The 21,542-nt window shown below is 25.7% G+C and overlaps 3 protein-coding genes, 1 non-coding gene and 1 pseudogene across 6 annotated transcripts; 4 read left to right on the forward strand and 1 right to left on the reverse strand.

Annotated features, from left to right (window-relative positions):
* Positions 1–411: 411 nt before the first annotated feature.
* LOC126549225 (uncharacterized) lies at positions 412–10,696 on the forward strand. 3 transcript variants are annotated; one of them, XM_050197802.1, is made up of 10 exons: positions 412–574; positions 886–963; positions 1,381–1,518; positions 1,603–1,812; positions 1,998–2,071; positions 2,136–2,280; positions 2,347–2,473; positions 3,029–3,189; positions 3,252–3,430; positions 3,495–3,748. In XM_050197802.1, the coding sequence occupies exons 2-10, from the start codon at positions 940–942 to the stop codon at positions 3,586–3,588; spliced, it is 1,152 nt and encodes a 383-aa protein (XP_050053759.1). In that variant the 5' UTR covers positions 412–574; positions 886–939; the 3' UTR covers positions 3,589–3,748. The 3 variants fall into 3 exon arrangements, with proteins under 3 accessions (XP_050053759.1, XP_050053760.1, XP_050053758.1); XM_050197803.1 differs by lacking the exons at positions 886–963; positions 1,381–1,518; positions 1,603–1,812; ... (4 more) ...; positions 3,252–3,430; positions 3,495–3,748 and adding exons at positions 7,801–7,878; positions 8,299–8,436; positions 8,521–8,730; ... (4 more) ...; positions 10,187–10,365; positions 10,430–10,696 and having other exon boundaries at positions 428–574; XM_050197801.1 differs by lacking the exons at positions 412–574; positions 886–963; positions 1,381–1,518; ... (5 more) ...; positions 3,252–3,430; positions 3,495–3,748 and adding exons at positions 7,344–7,489; positions 7,801–7,878; positions 8,299–8,436; ... (5 more) ...; positions 10,187–10,365; positions 10,430–10,696.
* LOC114132482 (uncharacterized) lies at positions 4,585–6,012 on the forward strand (annotated as a pseudogene).
* A 631-nt stretch (positions 10,697–11,327) lies between the features above and the next one.
* Positions 11,328–11,434, forward strand: LOC114129505 (U6 spliceosomal RNA). Its single transcript, XR_003592843.1, has one exon. It is a non-coding gene; the product is annotated as a U6 spliceosomal RNA (small nuclear RNA).
* An 898-nt stretch (positions 11,435–12,332) lies between these two features.
* On the forward strand, positions 12,333–17,334 carry LOC114129501 (thioredoxin domain-containing protein 11). Its single transcript, XM_027994254.2, has 14 exons — positions 12,333–12,811; positions 12,893–13,106; positions 13,171–13,404; positions 13,485–13,673; positions 13,767–13,964; positions 14,024–14,114; positions 14,209–14,464; positions 14,521–14,622; positions 14,733–14,919; positions 16,092–16,319; positions 16,384–16,577; positions 16,654–16,792; positions 16,853–17,112; positions 17,211–17,334. Exons 1-13 carry the CDS (start codon positions 12,645–12,647, stop codon positions 17,093–17,095), a joined length of 2,442 nt encoding a protein of 813 aa, XP_027850055.2. The 5' UTR covers positions 12,333–12,644; the 3' UTR covers positions 17,096–17,112; positions 17,211–17,334.
* Positions 17,239–18,039, reverse strand: LOC114129502 (H/ACA ribonucleoprotein complex subunit 3). The gene is made up of 3 exons (XM_027994256.2): positions 17,782–18,039; positions 17,497–17,539; positions 17,239–17,428 (listed from the first exon to the last, which is right to left on the reverse strand). The coding sequence occupies exons 1-3, from the start codon at positions 17,833–17,835 to the stop codon at positions 17,331–17,333; spliced, it is 195 nt and encodes a 64-aa protein (XP_027850057.1). The 5' UTR covers positions 17,836–18,039; the 3' UTR covers positions 17,239–17,330.
* Between the last annotated feature and the right edge of the window lie 3,503 nt (positions 18,040–21,542).

Below are 21,542 nucleotides of genomic sequence, written 5' to 3' on the forward strand. Positions count from 1 at the left end.
GTTAAAATACTTAACAGTTAACACCTAAGGCTTTAAAGAACATAAAAAATAAATAGTATTCAAAATTTTTGCATTGCACTCAATACTCATGACTCATTACAATTCGATACATCGGCTGAGGATTCCATAGTCGTACTCTACTGCGTTTACACAAATAGTACAATTATAGGTACACAGCTTCGAAACACGAGTGTACTAATATCGCGATAATAGCATTATAGCAAACTATTTGGTGTTAGTTTATTATGTATATATTATCATCACTCCGCGAGATGTGTACGTAAGTTAATAATTTCTAACACTTTGAATAAAGATTTTATTTAAATGGTTGCCATAGACTACTAAAAATAACTTATTTTACTATCTGATAGACAGATGGCGCTTGTGTAATTTCATATATATGTAGATTATTTAATTATGTTCCCGTAACTAGGTAACGTACATATGTTAAATTCAATAAATTGTTGAAAAATGCATTTTCGTTAATGGTAATGTAATCGTTATTGTAATAATAAAAATCCAAGATATTCTACAGAATAAAATTACGATTCCTTTATAATACATAAAGAATAAAGTAAGTAATTAAATATCTTTTATTACATTTTTAATTTAATAGATTAACTTTAAGTTTTATTATAAGTAATAAGTTTCTAAATAAAAAGTACTCAATTAAAATTTGTTTGAATTTGTTCCAATCGTGAGAGGAAAATAAACAAATGAAATATTATAATACATGATTTATTATAAAAATATTTTAATATATTGTAATTTGTAACTAGTTTCTTAAATTCAAGTTATAGAATAAGAGTGAAATATTTTTACACCAGCTACATTCAAAGCATACTTAAAATTTGTTTATTCTAATTCATTTTATTTTGTTTTCAGTTGATTTTTTTGTAATCGGTTGGTAGACAATCCAATAAACAAAAAAAAATCACCATGGAACAAATAAATGACTCAGTTGTAAGTATTTAATGTTATATATAATTATTAAAACCGTATTTACTTTTTTGTTTGTAAATTTATAATTATCATTTGTTCAACAAGTGAATTTGATTATTATAATTCATATTCTAATATTTCAATCTAACCTGACTGAAATAATAATCAGTACCAAAATTAAATGGTAAGAACTTGTAGACAGAATATGTCTTTAAATATTAGATCTCTTTTTTACTTTCTTCTGCCTAAATGAACATACATACTATATTCATAAAATCAGTATAGAGAATAAATAATAACTAATCATTATTCTTGTAATAGTGTACACAAATAGAGATAGAATAGTTCTTTTTAATAATTTATAGAATAAAATGTTATTTAAATTTTTATATATTTAAATTTATAATCAATACTTTTTACAATTTATTTTATCTTTAGGAAATATTGAATATTGTAAGATCAATTGTTTATCATTTAAATATCACCAACTTGGCTAACATGACACGAAAAATTATTGCTTTGCCAATAAATAATATAAAACTACTTGAAGAAGTAACAGATATAATATATGATCGAGTTTGTATACATTAATAATGATTATAAACTATAATAATATACCTAGACTAATTTACCTTGTGTATTATCATTATATTTATTTAGGCTTTACAAAGACAAAATTACACACACGTATATGCCGATATGTGTGCAAGTTTGATTAATGACTCAAAATTTAATAAACTTATTACAAATACTGAAATTTCATTTCAAAAAGTTCTGTTAAAAAAATGCTCTGACGTATTTCGTACTTTAACAAAACATAACCCACGAGAATTAGACAAATTAAAACAGATAATGCAAAACAAAAATTTGGTAAATAGTTATGTTATCATCTATATTTATTTTTATTATGATTATTATTTATTACCATTAACATTATACTTGTATATATTGTTTTGTTCCTATACGAATAAAAAATTATAAATAAATAAAGTTTACTCATTTTTCAATGTTAAATTCAATATTACATAATACAATAATTAATATTTATTTAACAGGAGCAACAAATGTTTATAAGCGCTTTAAATAGTTATCAATTTGAATTTAGCAAAAGAGTTATATCAAATTGCAGGTGTGTTTTGAATTAATATAAATTGACTATTCATTTATTTTATATAAAGTATTAATTTTGATAGATTTATCAGTGAACTGTATAGAAAGGGTGCTATTCCAGAAAAAATTATATTGTCATACATTACAGACTTAAGTTATGAAAATGAAGAATTACAATTGTATTGTTTATGTATAATGCTTCAATTAACAGGTCCAATATTATCAAAAGTAACTATAAAAAAGTGCCATGCAGATGTGAAGAAATTGTTTAGTATAAAATTAATTTTGTTCCAGGCATATGATTTAAACGATGTTGTTGAAACTCTTCTATTTGCTAAAGATAACTACGATTTGTCTTCAACAATAAAATGTTTGATACTAAAAGTACAAAAAATGCATTCTGAGGGATGGATAAAGGAGGGTAATTATTTTTAATTTTAAAATATCTGTACAGTAAGTAGGTATCAAGCGGTCAATACTTCATTATTATGTATCATCATTATTTTATTTTATTTATTTATTTTTTATACAATTATATGAAATCATTACAAAATATCTGTCTGTTAGCCTTAGCCTACATTTTTTTTTTTAAGAAACCTATTTTATTATAAATTTATTTAATTTGTTATTAGTAATTTACTTTACTATTTCTAATACGGTATAGTATTTTTGCTAAACAAATTACGTATATTAACTAATTATTATATTATTTCATTACTAGTTCTTATTAAAAGAATATCAGCTTACTATTTGTTTTTTGCAAACAAAATTAAATAGCCCATAAGTCTAAAATAAATGTATATAAACAACTAAAAAAATATTGTTATAATATTTATTGCTATATTTTTAAACACAATAAATAAATTCTCCGTATAATATACTGATCAACAATTTAGATATATAGTTATTTAAGAAATATTAAATCATTATTACTTACATAAATTAATATTAATAACATTTTTAATTGTATTTACAGAATCCAACAAATATATTGGAAACATTTATACGAAATTTAGTGAATTACCAAAAGAAATGAAAAATATGTATACATTAAAATCATATAATATAATGGCATTGTTGATTTATGATGAGTGTTATGATGTTCTATTCGACTTTGTCGACAACAAGAAAATTGATGTATGTATTTATATTTACTATAAAATGTTTACCGATGTGATGTGTAATTTCTATATTTGCAGCAAGTTATACGTTTATTAAAAATGAACAAATTTTTGATTCGTTATGATCCTATAACTTTTGTTGTATCAATGATTCTTGTGGCACTAGAAGAAAATCAAAACATAAGAAATTATGCTGGAAAACTTTTAGATAATATTGTTAAAAAGAAATTATTGTCAAATCATTCAATTCGATCAGGGTAAATAGTTTAAGAAAAATATTTATATTATTATTTTTTTTTTTATGCCTGTTAATTGTTTTAGAGTCAACAAAGTATTGAATGACTTAGGCATTAAGGAAGAATATCCAAATTTGTCAAATTTAATGTTAGATATAACTAGTCAATTTAAAGTTTAATGTTTGTAGAAATTGGATTTGTTATAACTACTTTTTTTGTAGTATTTTGTATTAAATCATATTTTTTTGTTGAATTATTTTTTTATGAAATATATTTTAAGATACATAGATTTACCTATTTTGATGTTGTATAAATTTTTATAAATTTTTTTATTTTTCTGACTGTCAAACAAATAAATATAATATATTATAATTTACTTTGTTTATTATTTAATTTTAAAAACAACATTACATTAAATGAACAATGTATCAACACTTATAATATTGAAAAATATATATATTAAATATTAAGAAATATAATATTATACATGTTAAATAGTCTAATAGTCTATTTAAAAATGTTATATTAAAATAATAATCAAAATAAAATCAATTTTTTTGACAAATAATTCATAATTTTATCAACAATTTATTATTGTTATTGTTTATTATTAATAAATTGCAGTTTATCGACCTTACCGTGCAAAAAGTGACCTAGTAAAAAATTTTTTAAATTTTATTTAAATTATGGAGTTTTAAAATTTAAAAATGAAATAGTACAAATAATGTTTCGGCCTATGATATTGTCATTGTTCTATAAAAAGCACGATTTAAGATAGTTTAGATAACTTTAATAGGACGCTATTCCTATACCCTCATGTGTTGTCTCTGTCTTATACAAGCGTACATGGTTAAAAAGTAAAAACTGTTTGGCGCGGGATAACTTTATTCCCCCGATATTTATATCAAAATTACCAAAATTTTAAATCGCATTGGGAAGAACTTTACCTGTGTTGTAGCCATAGATAATATATAATACATAATCTATATATTATATATTATCTATGGTTGTGGCGTTTTATTTTTTTTGATGGTGGTAACAAATAATTTTTAAGTTGTGGAGAAAAAAGAATTTGTTTGATGTGTACTAAAATAGACGAATTAGAAACAGAAAAAAATTCAATTGAAATTTGGAAAAAAAAGGAAGTAGGTATGTCTTTATCAAAACCACGTTCTATGAAGTCGTATTTAGTGAAACAGCCTGGATTCGAACAAATAGATTTCAATCACACGAAAACATTTAATGAAATAGCCTTACTCAGAAATGGTTCTTGTTTTCAAAACAAATCTATATACGTATGTACCAAGATATATAAAGTATCGCTGAACAATACTTGTTCAGCAGATTCTTTGTTATCAATTTTAGCAGTGTCTGTTGCAGAAAGCAATAATTATAAAAAGTTTTAAACAGAAAGAAAAATTAATAATAATGTAGCTGATTTTGTAAAAAAAATTATTGAAAACAGACCGTCTATTGTCTAAAGAAATGTACCGAGATCACGTGTATTTGCTTGTACTACAATTTATAACGGAGAGCAAAGATCTAATTAAAGGAATAATGTTAATAAATACAGTAGACAAGGTTGCATCGATGTGCGAACAATTATTAGAAGATATGCCATCGTATATTACATTAGATACTTGTCAAAATATGCTGTTTTGGTAAAGAAAAAAGTTCGGCAGGAGAGGTTGTCATTAAATTTCTATGCGTCGATGGGAATATTGATTTGCAAAAAGAAATAGACGATTTTTTTCAACCAATTACAAAGTCATGTGTATCAAGAAATTGCAATTGCTCAAGAGAAGTGGTTACAAAACCAACCTACCATATAGTAGTGGAACTATTGTCAATACCAAAAGGTAAATAAAAACATCTTAATTATTTTAAAAGCATACGGGAAAGTGGCGAAATATCCTAATACCGTTATTTGTATTTTTTTAGTCATTGCTTTTTTAAAAAAATAATAATAATAATATTAGATACGTACTATAATAGTGATGATAGCTATACCTAGAGCCATTTAATATTTAAAATTAAAAAATAAAATTAGTTTTAACTATTCTGTGCAAAATTGTAATTCTTTAAAAAACCAAAATATTAAACATAATATAACTGAGAAGTAATACTGAAGGGGAACACCCAAAAGTTAACACTATAACCACGAAAAATATTCAAAGAATTAATGAAAAAAAAAAAATGTAGTAACTAAGTAGAATATTTAAATAATGTATTACATTGTACTATTGTAGTTATTTATATGATCATCTTTCATTATTAATAGATTTTAGAGCTTTCGGTAAATATAATCATCTTGAAAATACAACGAAAATTTCATAATATTATGCAGGAAAGGTTTGGTTGAAACTTGAAGATATTAGCAAGACAATAACAATTAATGGAGATGTGTACAATTTAAGAGGGATAATTGCTTTTGATGGATCGCCAATTAAATTAAGACAATCATACGGCCATTATACATATTACATAGCATATGGTTTAAGATAAATGATCAATGGCAATGCTATGACGATTTAAAGGATCAAGTATCAACAAAATAAAAAAGTTTTAAAGTTAATGCTGAAATTCTATTTTATACAAAATAATATATTGTTAATTTGACATATTTTTCATTTTAAATAAACAAAGTACCCGCACAACGTAAATGATCCTCTTCTCTACGACCATATCGATTTTCTTTAATGCATGATAGAAACTACTCGTATATCATTATATCCATCATTACTTAAGAAAACATTGAGAATCGCTACCAAATAATGTAAAAATTGCTATGTATTAAATAAACGTTCAATTAATAACATATTATATGTGTTGCAATGTAATGAATAATAATATGTGTAAACGTACCTACATAATAATGTCGTAATAACCACCAATAATATGATAGAGGTAAGCGCCTACCTATATAATATAGTTACAAATAATAATTTCAAGAACTGAACTAACGCAAATACATGAATATTTTAAGAGATTTAAAAAATTAAAATAAAGGTAAGACTGTTTTTGGGATATTATTGATTATGGACTATGCACAATATTTAATTTGACGAAGTGAAAATTATTTTTAACAATTTATTATATTTTGTAGTATACTTTATATACTATGAAGTATATTAACATAGATATTAGCTATATAATATTATAACTTAAAAACATATTATGTATGATATAAAGGTATAAATAATTAATACATTTATTTTAAAGAATAAAAAGATTCAAAAAAATTAATAACAGGGTAAACAATTGAACATGAGTGAGTATTTATTAATGAAAATTGAAAATAATTGACATGCACCATTTAGTCAAAAGGATCGATGAGCAAATTTTTTACTCAAACAGGATTTTTTGATAAATATGTCACACAGTTAACGAGCTAAATTTGTTTTGAGCCGATGTGGGTGGGTCACAAGTTTTTTTTGGTAGTTACAAATGATATTACATAATCTCTACTAGGTTTCAAGTACCTACAAGTCGAACTTCTGTAATGGTGGGCTGTAGTAACGTCACCGTGGCCCCGACACATGGAAACTTCGTTTTGAGCCACATCCACAACCCACATCGGGTGGATTACAAATTTTTCAGTCAGTGAGTTACTCAAGTCATAATATTATAGTTATTCTGCTTGCCGTTTCCGTGAGACTCTCTTATGATTATGCTAGTAGTATATTATGATGTAGAGATATATATTATATATTACTATATATTATTTATTAATATTATATATTATATAATTATGTATATATTATCATCACTCCGCGAGATGTGTACGTAAGTTAATAATTTCTAACACTTTGAATAAAGATTTTATTTAAATGGTTGCCATAGACTACTAAAAATAACTTATTTTACTATCTGATAGACAGATGGCGCTTGTGTAATTTCATATATATGTAGATTATTTAATTATGTTCCCGTAACTAGGTAACGTACATATGTTAAATTCAATAAATTGTTGAAAAATGCATTTTCGTTAATGGTAATGTAATCGTTATTGTAATAATAAAAATCCAAGATATTCTACAGAATAAAATTACGATTCCTTTATAATACATAAAGAATAAAGTAAGTAATTAAATATCTTTTATTACATTTTTAATTTAATAGATTAACTTTAAGTTTTATTATAAGTAATACGTTTCTAAATAAAAAGTACTCAATTAGAATTTGTTTGAATTTGTTCCAATCGTGAGAGGAAAATAAACAAATGAAATATTATAATACATGATTTATTATAAAAATATTTTAATATATTGTAATTTGTAACTAGTTTCTTAAATTCAAGTTATAGAATAAGAGTGAAATATTTTTACACCAGCTACATTCAAAGCATACTTAAAATTTGTTTATTCTAATTCATTTTATTTTGTTTTCAGTTGATTTTTTTGTAATCGGTTGGTAGACAATCCAATAAACAAAAAAATATCACCATGGAACAAATAAATGACTCAGTTGTAAGTATTTAATGTTATATATAATTATTAAAACCGTATTTACTTTTTTGTTTGTAAATTTATAATTATCATTTGTTCAACAAGTGAATTTGATTATTATAATTCATATTCTAATATTTCAATCGAACCTGACTGAAATAATAATCAGTACCAAAATTAAATGGTAAGAACTTGTAGACAGAATATGTCTTTAAATATTAGATCTCTTTTTTACTTTCTTCTGCCTAAATGAACATACATACTATATTCATAAAATCGGTATAGAGAATAAATAATAACTACTCATTATTCTTGTAATAGTGTACACAAATAGAGATAGAATAGTTTTTTTTAATAATTTATAGAATAAAATGTTCTTTAAAAACTCTTTATATATTTAAATTTATAATCAATACTTTTTACAATTTATTTTATCTTTAGGAAATATTGAATATTGTAAGATCAATTGTTTATCATTTAAATATCACCAACTTGGCTAACATGACACGAAAAATTATTGCTTTGCCAATAAATAATATAAAACTACTTGAAGAAGTAACAGATATAATATATGATCGAGTTTGTATACATTAATAATGATTATAAACTATAATAATATACCTAGACTAATTTACCTTGTGTATTATTATTATATTTATTTAGGCTTTACAAAGACAAAATTACACACACGTATATGCCGATATGTGTGCAAGTTTGATTAATGACTCAAAATTTAATAAACTTATTACAAATACTGAAATTTCATTTCAAAAAGTTCTGTTAAAAAAATGCTCTGACGTATTTCGTACTTTAACAAAACATAACCCACGAGAATTAGACAAATTAAAACAGATAATGCAAAACAAAAATTTGGTAAATAGTTTTGTTATCATCTATATTTATTTTTATTATGATTATTATTTATTACCATTAACATTATACTTGTATATATTGTTTTGTTCCTATACGAATAAAAAATTATAAATAAATAATATATATATATATAATTAAATAAAGTTTACTCATTTTTCAATGTTAAATTCAATATTACATAATACAATAATTAATATTTATTTAACAGGAGCAACAAATGTTTATAAGCGCTTTAAATAGTTATCAATTTGAATTTAGCAAAAGAGTTATATCAAATTGCAGGTGTGTTTTGAATTAATATAAATTGACTATTCATTTATTTTATATAAAGTATTAATTTTGATAGATTTATCAGTGAACTGTATAGAAAGGGTGCTATTCCAGAAAAAATTATATTGTCATACATTACAGACTTAAGTTATGAAAATGAAGAATTACAATTGTATTGTTTATGTATAATACTTCAATTAACAGGTCCAATATTATCAAAAGTAACTATAAAAAAGTGCCATGCAGAAATGAAGAAATTGTTTAGTATAAAATTAATTTTGTTCCAGGCATATGATTTAAACGATGTTGTTGAAACTCTTTTATTTGCTAAAGATAACTACGATTTGTCTTCAACATTAAAATGTTTGTTATTCAAAGTACAAAAAATGCATTCTGAGGGATGGATAAAGGAGGGTAATTATTTTTAATTTTAAAATATCTGTACAGTAAGTAGGTATCAAGCGGTCAATACTTCATTATTATGTATCATCATTATTTTATTTTATTTATTTATTTTTTATACAATTATATGAAATCATTACAAAATATCTGTCTGTTAGCCTACATTTTTTTTTTTTAAGGAACCTATTTTATAATATATTTATTTAATTTGTTATTAGTATTTTACTTTACTATTTCTAATACGTTATAGTATTTTTGCTAAAAAATTACGTATATTAACTAATTATTATATTATTTCATTACTAGTTCTTATTAAAAGAATATCAGCTTACTATTTGTTTTTTGCAAACAAAATTAAATAGCCCATAAGTCTAAAATAATTGTATATAAACAACTAAAAAAATATTGTCATAATATTTATTGCTATATTTTTAAACACAATAAATAAATTCTCCGTATAATATACTGATCAACAATTTAGATATATAGCTATTTAAGAAATATTAAATCATTATTACTTACATAAATTAATATTAATAACATTTTTAATTGTATTTACAGAATCCAACAAATATATTGGAAACATTTATACGAAATTTAGTGAATTACCAAAAGAAATGAAAAATATGTATACATTAAAATCATATAATATAATGGCATTGTTGATTTATGATGAGTGTTATGATGTTCTATTCGACTTTGTCGACAACAAGAAAATTGATGTATGTATTTATATTTACTATAAAATGTTTACCGATGTGATGTGTTATTTCTATATTTGCAGCAAGTTATACGTTTATTAAAAATGAACAAATTTTTGATTCGTTATGATCCTATAACTTTTGTTGTATCAATGATTCTTGTGGCACTAGAAGAAAATCAAAACATAAGAAATTATGCTGGAAAACTTTTAGATAATATTGTTAAAAAGAAATTATTGTCAAATCATTCAATTCGATCAGGGTAAATAGTTTAAGAAAAATATTTATATTATTATTTTTTTTTTTATGCCTGTTAATTGTTTTAGAGTCAACAAAGTATTGAATGACTTAGGCATTAAGGAAGAATATCCAAATTTGTCAAATTTAATGTTAGATATAACTAGTCAATTTAAAGTTTAATGTTTGTAGAAATTGGATTTGTTATAACTACTTTTTTTGTAGTATTTTGTATTAAATCATATTTTTTTGTTGAATTATTTTTTTATGAAATATATTTTAAGATACATAGATTTACCTATTTTGATGTTATATAAATTTTTATAAATTTTTTTATTTTTCTGACTGTCAAACAAATAAATATAACATATTATAATTTACTTTGTTTATTATTTAATTTTAAAAACAACATTACATTAAATGAACAATGTATCAACACTTATAATATTGAAAAATATATATATTAAATATTAAGAAATATAATATTATACATGTTAAATAGTCTAATAGTCTATTTAAAAATGTTATATTAAAATTATAATCAAAATAAAATCAATTTTTTTGACAAATAATTCATAATTTTATCAACAATGATAATGCAAAACAGTTTTTAACTATGTTACGCTTGTATAATTTAGTGACAACACGTCATGCCGGTATAGCATCCTCTTAATTCGTAATAAAAAGTAATAGGAAAGCACGGGTCTTGTTCTGTGGTACTCACAAGTATATAAAACAATATAAATGTTTTATAAATCTGTGGTGGTACTAGTACACTGGTACTACAGTTCGACACCGAGGTAACGGATCGAATCGTTTTCAAAGTGAAGAAACATCATGATGCTGCGATCTGTCGGTGGGATTACACTAGTTCGACGCGTACATGAATTCAATCCGTTATTTACAGAACTATTGTGACTCGCTCTCACCAGTTATTGTATTAGTTGAGCGTGTATTATATATACAAGTTTAATATCCAAGATCAATGTACTTGCTTCGGCAGTACATATACTAAAATTGGAACGATACAGAGAAGATTAGCATGGCCCCTGCGCAAGGATGACACGCAAAATCGTGAAGCGTTCCACATTTTTTTGTCAAATTTTTCGATTGCACTCCATAAATTTAATTTTAAAAGCAGAAATTTTGAATGGGCATGGTTAATTTATCTTAGGTAATTTAGATTGAATATTTTAATACATTTTTTTTAAGCTTTAAAATGTAATCATATTTATTAAAATGTTTAAACAATACTAACAACTAATTCCTATCACGTTGGCCACCGTAAGTCAGTGCCTACTCAGTTTATATGAATAAATAATCAAGGCCGTTACTGGTGTTCAGGGGTGTAACCACCCCTTCCGAAATTTTTAAAAGTAGAAATATTTAACGTTAGTTATAGATAAAAATGACGAGTGTGCAATCTTCAGTATTAGATATTTAAAAAAAATATTGGATCCCCCCCATACTATGTATAATGTATACATCCGTTAAGTTCAAAATATATACGCGCTTAACCACCTAAGCAATTAAATTTAACGTTTTTTATCCGTATAAGGTATCTAGAAGGTTATTATTAATGTTTATTGTAGATTTGTAGACCATAGTCGGCCTTAGGTAGGGATCAGTTGGTGCACACCACAGTTTTTACCTCGAATGTCGAGTTATAGAAAGTCTGAGGTGGCATCGACTTAAAACAAATTATCCCCCCCCCCCCCGACCGCGCTCCGCCTTAAGGCCGACCTTGACTAAAACAGACTACAAATAGACAAATAGATTAATAATAGACTAAAGTGTAATGAAATCAAACCTATAATATAATAATTGATTTATTTTAAATCGTAGCCGCGGGAAGGGGCCAACGACCACTGCTTATCAGCTATCCGTTAATATTTATCAGTATAAACACTATAAACACCGACTATATTATATACCTATATAAATATACCATTCGGCATTATCACAGCTGCTGTACGGCATAAAATTATCACTGCTATCGGTTGTACAGTGTTTAGCTTTAGCAGCCTTGCCGCTCCGATTACGTTACGAATTTCGATACACGTATTACATTTACATGTATACAAACGCCGATTTGAATTTTGAGTATAAGTATTTAGTTCTGTCGTTCATCGTAAACGTCGTTTGACTTAAAGTTGTCCGTCGACTAAACCTACGGCCGAGATCCGTCTGATTATTCGTGGTCAGCGTTGTTGTCGAATCCAGATACCGGGTGCTGACCAACATTGGCGGCTCGGTGTGTTAAGTGACGGTCTTGAAATCCACCGGATCCAATGAGGTTGAATAATGAAAACTGTAGTGGAAGAAGAAGCCATCAAGGAACAGCCGGATGAGGGTACGCAACGACCGTCCAATTGGTACAAGCAGTTTAAGATGTTTGTCCGACGGCTAGGGAAAGAGTTTCTGTTCGCGCTGTTTGTTTCGGGCATAGTGCACGCTACAATAATAAACATGTAAGTTGTTGGATCAGTACAGAATCTTTAAATCCATTTATATTTATTGTCTATAATCATTTTCTGTTTTCATTAATATAGACAAAATGATTACGGTGTCAAAGGCCCAAAACCAAAACCGTTTTTCCATGCCAATTCGTGTGTTCATGATTTTTACACGGGTAATTTGAAAGCTGTATTAGAAAAAGCTTCTGTGTCTGACATAGCAGTTGTAATGTTCTATGCTCCGTGGGATGCTGATTCTATTGATTCCCAAGAAGCGTTCATTGAGGCATGTGAAAACAACAAAGATGAAGTAATTAAAATATTTTAATAAAATATTACGTTGGATGCGTGTTAATTAATATTATTAATTTTAGGTATATTTTGCTGCTATTAATTGTTGGCAACCAGAAAGCATTTGTAGTAAAGTACTTAAAGGCAATAAAATATATCCTATGATAGTTGCTTACGATTACACCAAAGTAGGGATTTATTATACAGGACCTCCAAATGATGCAGCATATATAACACGATTTGTAGATACTATGAAGCGACCAGTAAAATTATTGAATGACAAATTAGATTTGTTAAAAGTTCATCAGCAATATCATGTAAATATATTTTTTAATTTATACATTCTTAAGACTCAAAACATTTAAGTGTATAATATATTATGATATCTGTTTTACAGAATGTTTTAGTAGCGTCTGTAGATTTTAAAATTACTCAAGGATGGGATTTGTACAAAATTGTTTTGGATGCAGCAATTAACCACTTAAAAACAGATCCATTGCAAATGTATGTCAAATGGTGTGTTGCTACATGGCCATTAAGTAGTAAAGAACCGTTGATTAAGTTACTACTATGGAATCGTACATTGGTAATTAATAATTATAATAAATAACATTTAAAAATAGAAGATTTGTATACCATTGCTTTAAATAAAATATAAATTGTTTTTAAATTTGTTAAGGGTTTTAATGAATCGTTTGTCAATCATGAAACACTTGGAAAATGGGTAGTACAAGAGACCAGGTTAACGACACAATGGGTACCTTCTATAGCACGCAGCAGATCTCTTATACTAGACAATAGTTTTAAAAGTGGACCTACCATGTTATTATTTACACCCCATAACCCTTATTTGAATTTTAACCCGATTTATTCAATGGTAATCAATACTGTTTTAGTTGTGTAAAGTTTTGTTGTAAAGCAAATATTATGTTTTAGCTTCAATTACTAAGTATTGAATACTTCAACTGTCAGAAAGTTTCTATACCAGCGAGCTATATTGCAAAATATTTAACAAAAGAAATAAAATGTTCGTAAATAATTCTATTACTTTAAGTGCATTTTGTTTTAGGTTATTAATGTAATTTAATTATTAAACTAAATATTATAATTTTATTTTTTAGCATTTTACAAAGACCGACCAACATATGTGAAACAATGTCATGAGATAATAATGAATAAGTATCCTGATAAGATGGCTAGTATTCTTAAAAAACATAACACTACTATAAAATTAGAAAATCAAGATAATTTTTACATAGACACAAACCCAGAAGTTAATTATCTTAATAAAGCTTTATGTAAAATGTCTAAAAGTATATTTTTTGATTATAAAATAAGTTATTGTTCAAATGATTTTGATAAGTCTAGTATGAAAATGTAAGATAGTCTATTTTAAAATGTAGACAATCACCTTTAATCTTTGTACTGTTTAGATCTAAAATGAATTTATCCAATCATATGAGTACAGAAAACTTTGTTGAACGATTGAAAGAAATTGAATGTTACAGAAGTTTACTTGCTAACAAATATTTCAGGCAAGTATCAAATCTATGATAATATTTTACATGCATACCTACCTACTAATAATTTTAAATTATGAAAATATATTTCTATTTTAATTAATGATGTATATATTCACATATAGATTTTCTAAACCGGATGAAGCCTTTATGTTTAACACTACTGATGCATTGAGATCAGTGTGTTTAGCAAACAAAAGTATGACATTTCTAGCTTTGGATTCAAATCATCATTATCATACTGCAAAAGTTTTTGGCATAAACCTAAATCACTTTCGTGAAAGAACTGCAGTTGTGATTTATGATATGAAGGTATTTTTTAATATATTATGTAGAAAAATTAGATGTACAACAAATTATGCTGAAAATATGTCCCACCGTTACTGTTTACCAACATGGCAACATGCATTTTTTTAAAAAAAAAAAAACTATTAATTTACCCAAAAAAAGCAAAATAAAATTGTGAAATGGTTAAAATGATTTTGTATTAGAATAGATTTGATTAAAAATGATTTTCCTAATATTTTAAACGGTGTTGTGAGGTATATGACTATTATGGCAATATAGTATATCGGATGTAGGAAATTTGATTTTAAAATTGGAATTATATTAGGTTTCTTCCTGAATTAGAGCAAATATATAACGAGTCTTGGTGTAGTTTTGTAAATGTGTCTTTATTATAGGGTTCTTAAGATAAGATAAGTTATATCCAGGTACTTTTTCTTTAATTATTTACTTATAAATATTATTTCAGAAGTTGTATGATTAGCTGAGAAAAACATTAAAAAAGGTTGGTTTATTAAATTTTCTATTGGACAGAAATATTCATTGTTGTTTATGTCAGTGTGTCTATTGGATGGAAGTTTTCTCTATACTTATCAGAATATTAGCTTTTTCCTTATTGTATTTAACAAGAAAATTATCTATAATTGTAAATGGAGGTAAAGTTTAATGATTTAAAAATTTCCAATATAGTTTTTTTATTTAAAAGGGACTATTTAAGATTGATATTCATCTGAGTTACAGTTTTTAGGATAAGATATTGTAATCATAGAGAATCTCTGTATACCTGCAACTACTCAATCAGTATTAATAAAAACTATTAAATAAAAATTCAAATAATTTTTCTTACATATAATTAAATCTTATAATGTATAATACTTACTATTTGCAAATCAATAATAATAAAAAAAAAAAAATTATTTACTATAGTATTTTTAATAGTATGTGAATTATTTTATATTTTGTTTTCTCACTCTTATAATATGCCTTTTTTAATTGAGTATTTAATCAGTGTCACTAATAAGTGACTTCTCAAACAACTCTCCCTTTAATTTCTTACTTACTTTAAGTATATTATAGCTTATTATACATTTTTTGTACAGATTTAAAAATTAAATAATAATAGTTATAGTAAAATTATGTCTTTATTTTAATTAACTTTTGATTTAATATGTTTCTAATTTTCATGTTTGTTTTTCTAGTCAGAAATGGTTCATACATTACCAAAATCTAGTCACGTTACTAAAGATACAATGGCTAAATTACTAATAGACTTTCTTGAAAACCGGGCTAAACGACATTTACGGTCAACAGCTGATCTTGATATTAATTTTCATTTATACCAAGGAAAAGATAAAAGCAAAGAAACAATATATATTGAAACTTTAAATTCTGAAACATTTAATGATGCTGTTTTTAACAACACTGACGTAATATTTACCAATTATTTATATACAAATATATTAATATTAGTAATATTGTTTTTACTTATAGAATGTTGTAGTATACTTTTACACTCCATTTTGTGCATATTGTCAAGTTGTTGCACATGTACTATTAAAAGTTGCTCGTTTAATGCGAAATGTCAAGGATCTCAAATTTTTCCGTTTCAATGCTAGCGACAATGATTTACGTTGGCATTTGACTGTACAAACATATCCTTCAATTATAATCTTTCCCGCTAAAAAGTACTATTAATAATTTTAATTCTCATTAAAAAAACTTATAATATAATATTATCATTTTACTTTTTGATTTATACAGAAAAGCTGAAAGTTATGTATTTCCATATAATACTGAATTAACATCAAATAATTTGTCTCAGTTTATTTTATCTAATCTATTACTAGAGACTCGGTTGCAAGCTATGGTTGGCTTATGTTCAGTATGGGATTCTTCTGAAGTATTGAATTTATAAATTTAAAACCATGTATAGTAAATAATATATTATTTATGTTTTTAGGATTACAATAAACAACTACATTATTGTCTTCGAGATATTAAACTTGATTGTGATGCAAACATATCAAAATCACTTCAATCATACCGCAGAGCTCTTATATACAGAGAAAAAAATAAAAATGTTACATTAACACCTATTTTTAATAGATTGAGATATTTAAAAGCTTTCAGCCTCATTTTAGATGTTACTCATAAGCTGAATGCCAAATCAATGCAAAAGTTTTCTGAAATTTATAACTTTTAGTTGTTTCAGGCCTAGTTGTAAGTAAACCTATTGTTATTTTAAACTTTAGTTATCGTTAATTTGAAACTGAAGCACTTGTTACATTCATAATATTAACATTTCTTGTGTGTTATAGGTTTAATTGAAAACAAATTCTGTGATAATGTTATATGATAAAAAAATTATTTATTTTATTGAATAAAAGTTGACAAATTGGGTTTTCAGTTCATTTTTTTCTTGGTGTCAATGTATGATTTTAATATACTGGTGCTGGTTTTTGTGTAGGCAGAAGTCCAAATCTTTCCTTGATACGAATCCGTTCTTTAGAATGTTGATCGGTTGGTGTAAATCGAGCTAGAATAATTTTTAAAGGTTTTTTTATTAAATATGGTTTTAAATAAAAATCATGATAAACGTTTTACCTGGATGAGCGCTGAAGGTCTGATTACCAGCAGGGTCCACTTTCTAGAATTAAATGAAAACAGATTAATTGTAAATGTATTATACAAAAAATAATAGTATGCTACGTTTTACGAAAATTAAGTCTTTAGATTTGCTAAAGATGACAAATGATTTACTACTTAAGTAATTCATAAACATAACCATAAATGAAATAATTATTGTCTACAATTACGATTAGTCTATCTACTGGCTACTCGAGTATAAACAAATCCAATGCATTATCGTGACAGAAACGTATACGTTACCTTTAAAGTGTAAACCCGTGTACCATCTTCGCCGCGGTAGTATCTCAAAAGCATTTTAAAGATTTTTTGAAGTTGTGACGTTACTAAAGTATTATTATTCTACGTTTTGTTCACTGTTCACTTGTTAGTTGTTACGTTATCAAGTTACGACTTACTAGTGTTAAGCACGTGGTCAGTGTAGAATTGTAGATGTTGAAACGTCTTGCCGTGGTCTATATTGTGTTTAAGGCACGATTATAATCGTTGTTTGAGGAGTATCGGTTATCACAAGACAAAATGTGTGATCGAAAACGCGGGCAGTGTTACGGTGTGACCAACATATACATCAGTAGTTCTACTAACAACCGTATAAATAATAATTATAATAATTAATATTGGATTTCAACGTTCTTAATGTTAATATGTTATTCGACTACGGACAACCGTTAGCGAATCTTTTTTGTGGGCATAATATAGGGGGGGAGGCAGTGAATCGGGTGATTTTAAAATAATTATAAAAACCAATCAAGTATATTTTTAACAAATATATTTGTATGACCTGAAAGTATATAAAATAGCATTAAGTTTACAATTTACAATTAGCATATTGTTTATTAACGTGTTGACAAAAACAAACTAGGGGCACTGTCCAAGTATTGGGGCATTAATTGTTCCAGACGTGACCGGAAATTGAAGTATGCGTACTCTTAATATGCCGAAAACTTTATAGGTACCTACTCATTATGTTATGGGTAAATAATAAGTAGGTAGTTGTAATGACATGTTGTCGATCAGTACATAACGAGTGAGTACATACTACATTGTTCATACTACAAAAACTATTATATATATAATTCATAATTAATTATAATCATATTATAATATTATATTATACCATTATGAAATATAAATATTAAATAGGTAATACTGTAAAAGGGTTTGGAGAATTTAGTCGGATTTTTATGACATTTCATATAATATATATTATAATATTTGTTAATTTGTTCTATATCCATTCAATTTTCATCTTAAGAGGACGCTACACTCACATGACATTGTGTTGTCTTCGTTTTTGTGTTACACTGTAAATGTTTGTTCAATAGAACAGAATATTGTACGTTGTTACTTTTAATATTAGAGTAAATTAATCTATTATCGAATTTAAAGATAAGTACAGTATCCTGTGTTTATAAACGTAGGCTTTTTCCGATATTTTAATTTTTAACCAAGGTATAAGTATTTTTGTAATTATTACAAGTTAAAAATGTTCATTTCTAGCAAAAAAAAAAAATTAAATAGGTATCTAAAAAACACTATACTTAAGCACAGGATAAAGTTCTAAGATTTGATGTTAAATAAATTTATTCTTGCGCCGCGGAAATAAGTATTGTGAAAACAGTTCTCACACCGTCGTCGATTCAAACACTTCAAGCACTAAAAAAAAAAAGATAAATTTACTCTAATATAAGGTAAAGCTAACAACACGCAATTAGTTATACTGAATATAAATTGTCCATATTTGTATATTTTTTAGACGGAGACAAGCAGGCACGGCACTAGAATTTTTTTCCAGGGGAGGCAGAGTGGGGCAAATATTTTTTTTACGTGGGCTAAAATTTTTCAACAAATACTGAGGTTATTTTAATGAAATATAACTATTTTCGTATCATATAACATAATATAGCTATTATCTATATAGTACATACGTTTTATATTGTATGCTCTAAGAGTCTAAACAGATAATATATACAAACTTTTGAATAGTTAAAAATGTTTTAAGAATGTCAAATATTTTTTTTTGTACCTTATGTAATAAAATGTCTAATCACAGACCTTCAACAACTATATTCATAATGATGACATGATACACAAAAATGATAAGTTCTTTATGACTTTAATATTACATACCTTTGTGAATGAATAATTATGTTTCTTTTACTTACCTACATTTCATAAATATAAATTAAAGTAATTGTGTTTAGTAATGAACAATTTGTTTCAATCATCTTTAATGCAATGATTTGGGATACGTTTATTTGTTCATTTTCATCTAGTAATTAGTACTCAATAAAGGTAATAAAAAATAAATAAAAGATTTTTTCTTATTTTACAAATTTCAAAACAAATTTTATTGAAATTGTAGTAAATTTTTACCTTATTAGACAAATAATAAATTTAATTTATTCCTCAATTTGTTTAGTTGTGACAAATATATTATATAAGCTAAATATTGATATTTTACACAATATCTATCGTACATATTTTTTAGTGGGGGGGCTGGCGAAGGGGCTGATCTGTTTTCTGGGGGGGCTAGAGCCCCACCTTGCCCCCCCTTGGCGCCGTGCCTGGAGACAAGACGTAGGTACAAGGGTATAGCGAGCGGTCTCTTAAAACCAGTGATTTTCAACTGGGAGTCACCGACTTATTAATGTGATTCAAATCGATACAAAAAATTAGGGATCTTAATTATAAATAAATATTATATAATGGCTTATTAATAATTTAAACAACTATGAGAATGTTAAACAAATTTTATTAAAACAATGATAGACTGCAAACTCACAACAAACTCATTTTAGATCATTGCCATAGACGTAGCGTGATGAATTTATATGGAAGGCCTATAGACTTTTTTCCTCGTGGAAAATCTGACAAGAGTCCAGACACAGAATTCTTGAGGGGGATTGACATAATTTTGGGGGAGGGCTATAGCCCCCTTAGCCCCCACCATTCTACGCCTATGATCATCACAATCACTAAGTCATTAAACATTTCAATTCAAGAATGATTATTAATGATTTTTATAATTTTTTATTTATTATTTTATTTGATAGTATTACTATTATTATTATTTTAGTTATTTCTATGACTTAACATTTATTAGTGTATTATAGTCATAACAATATAATAACATACAACACTTAAGTAGGTAGCTATTTATAAGACATGAACACGCTGATAAAAACACTTTATTTACCTTGTATACACTTTGAACAAGCGTGTAATGTAACGTTTTTGTCCATGTAACTATACAAAAATGCATTTTGTGTACATTCCTTGAAAGAAATCGTGTGTAGATATAAATTATAAGATAAACATTTTTTGGGGTAAGTATAAGTACCTTTAAATTATTACCTGTATAAAATTATTGAACATCTCAACAATCAGCTTTCCGTTTATTATTAATCAATAATCATTAATCAGTAATTTATTTAAAATAACAATAAATTGTACATAATATTATATCGTTCAATTATCATTCAATTTTATTCACTAAACACAATTAATTGCGTACAGCGTACTATTTTAAAATAAATTATTTAAATATATTTTCTTGTTAAGAAATTTGTCTCTTTATTGTTTTAAAGTTAAAATTTGACACGTTATGGAGATACAATAACTATAGGAATATATATAGGACACTTTATTGGGTAATGTAATGTAGCAAAATATGATACCCTATTGATAATTTACGTATAGTGTTTTGTAGCCTGTAGGTACTATATAGGTAAAGGTAAGTACATACAGAAGATGCAATATTGTTTAGATATTTTAATATATTACATTAGGTCTTTCCATTGTGAAATTAAACATAACATAACAGTATACCTATGTCTGTCATTCATTTTTAATTTGACTGTTTAGTGTATTCTTAGTAAAATGTAGATGGATCCAACAATTTATTGTTATTAATGTTATTAGTGGATCTTAAATAAATCGTTTAAACCATACATTTTTATAAATTATAATAGGTTATAGGTATTTTAGGAAATATAAGTATA

The sequence above is a fragment of the Aphis gossypii genome, chromosome 1 (genome assembly GCF_020184175.1).
Source record: "Aphis gossypii isolate Hap1 chromosome 1, ASM2018417v2, whole genome shotgun sequence".
Taxonomy (NCBI): Eukaryota; Metazoa; Arthropoda; class Insecta; order Hemiptera; family Aphididae; genus Aphis; species Aphis gossypii.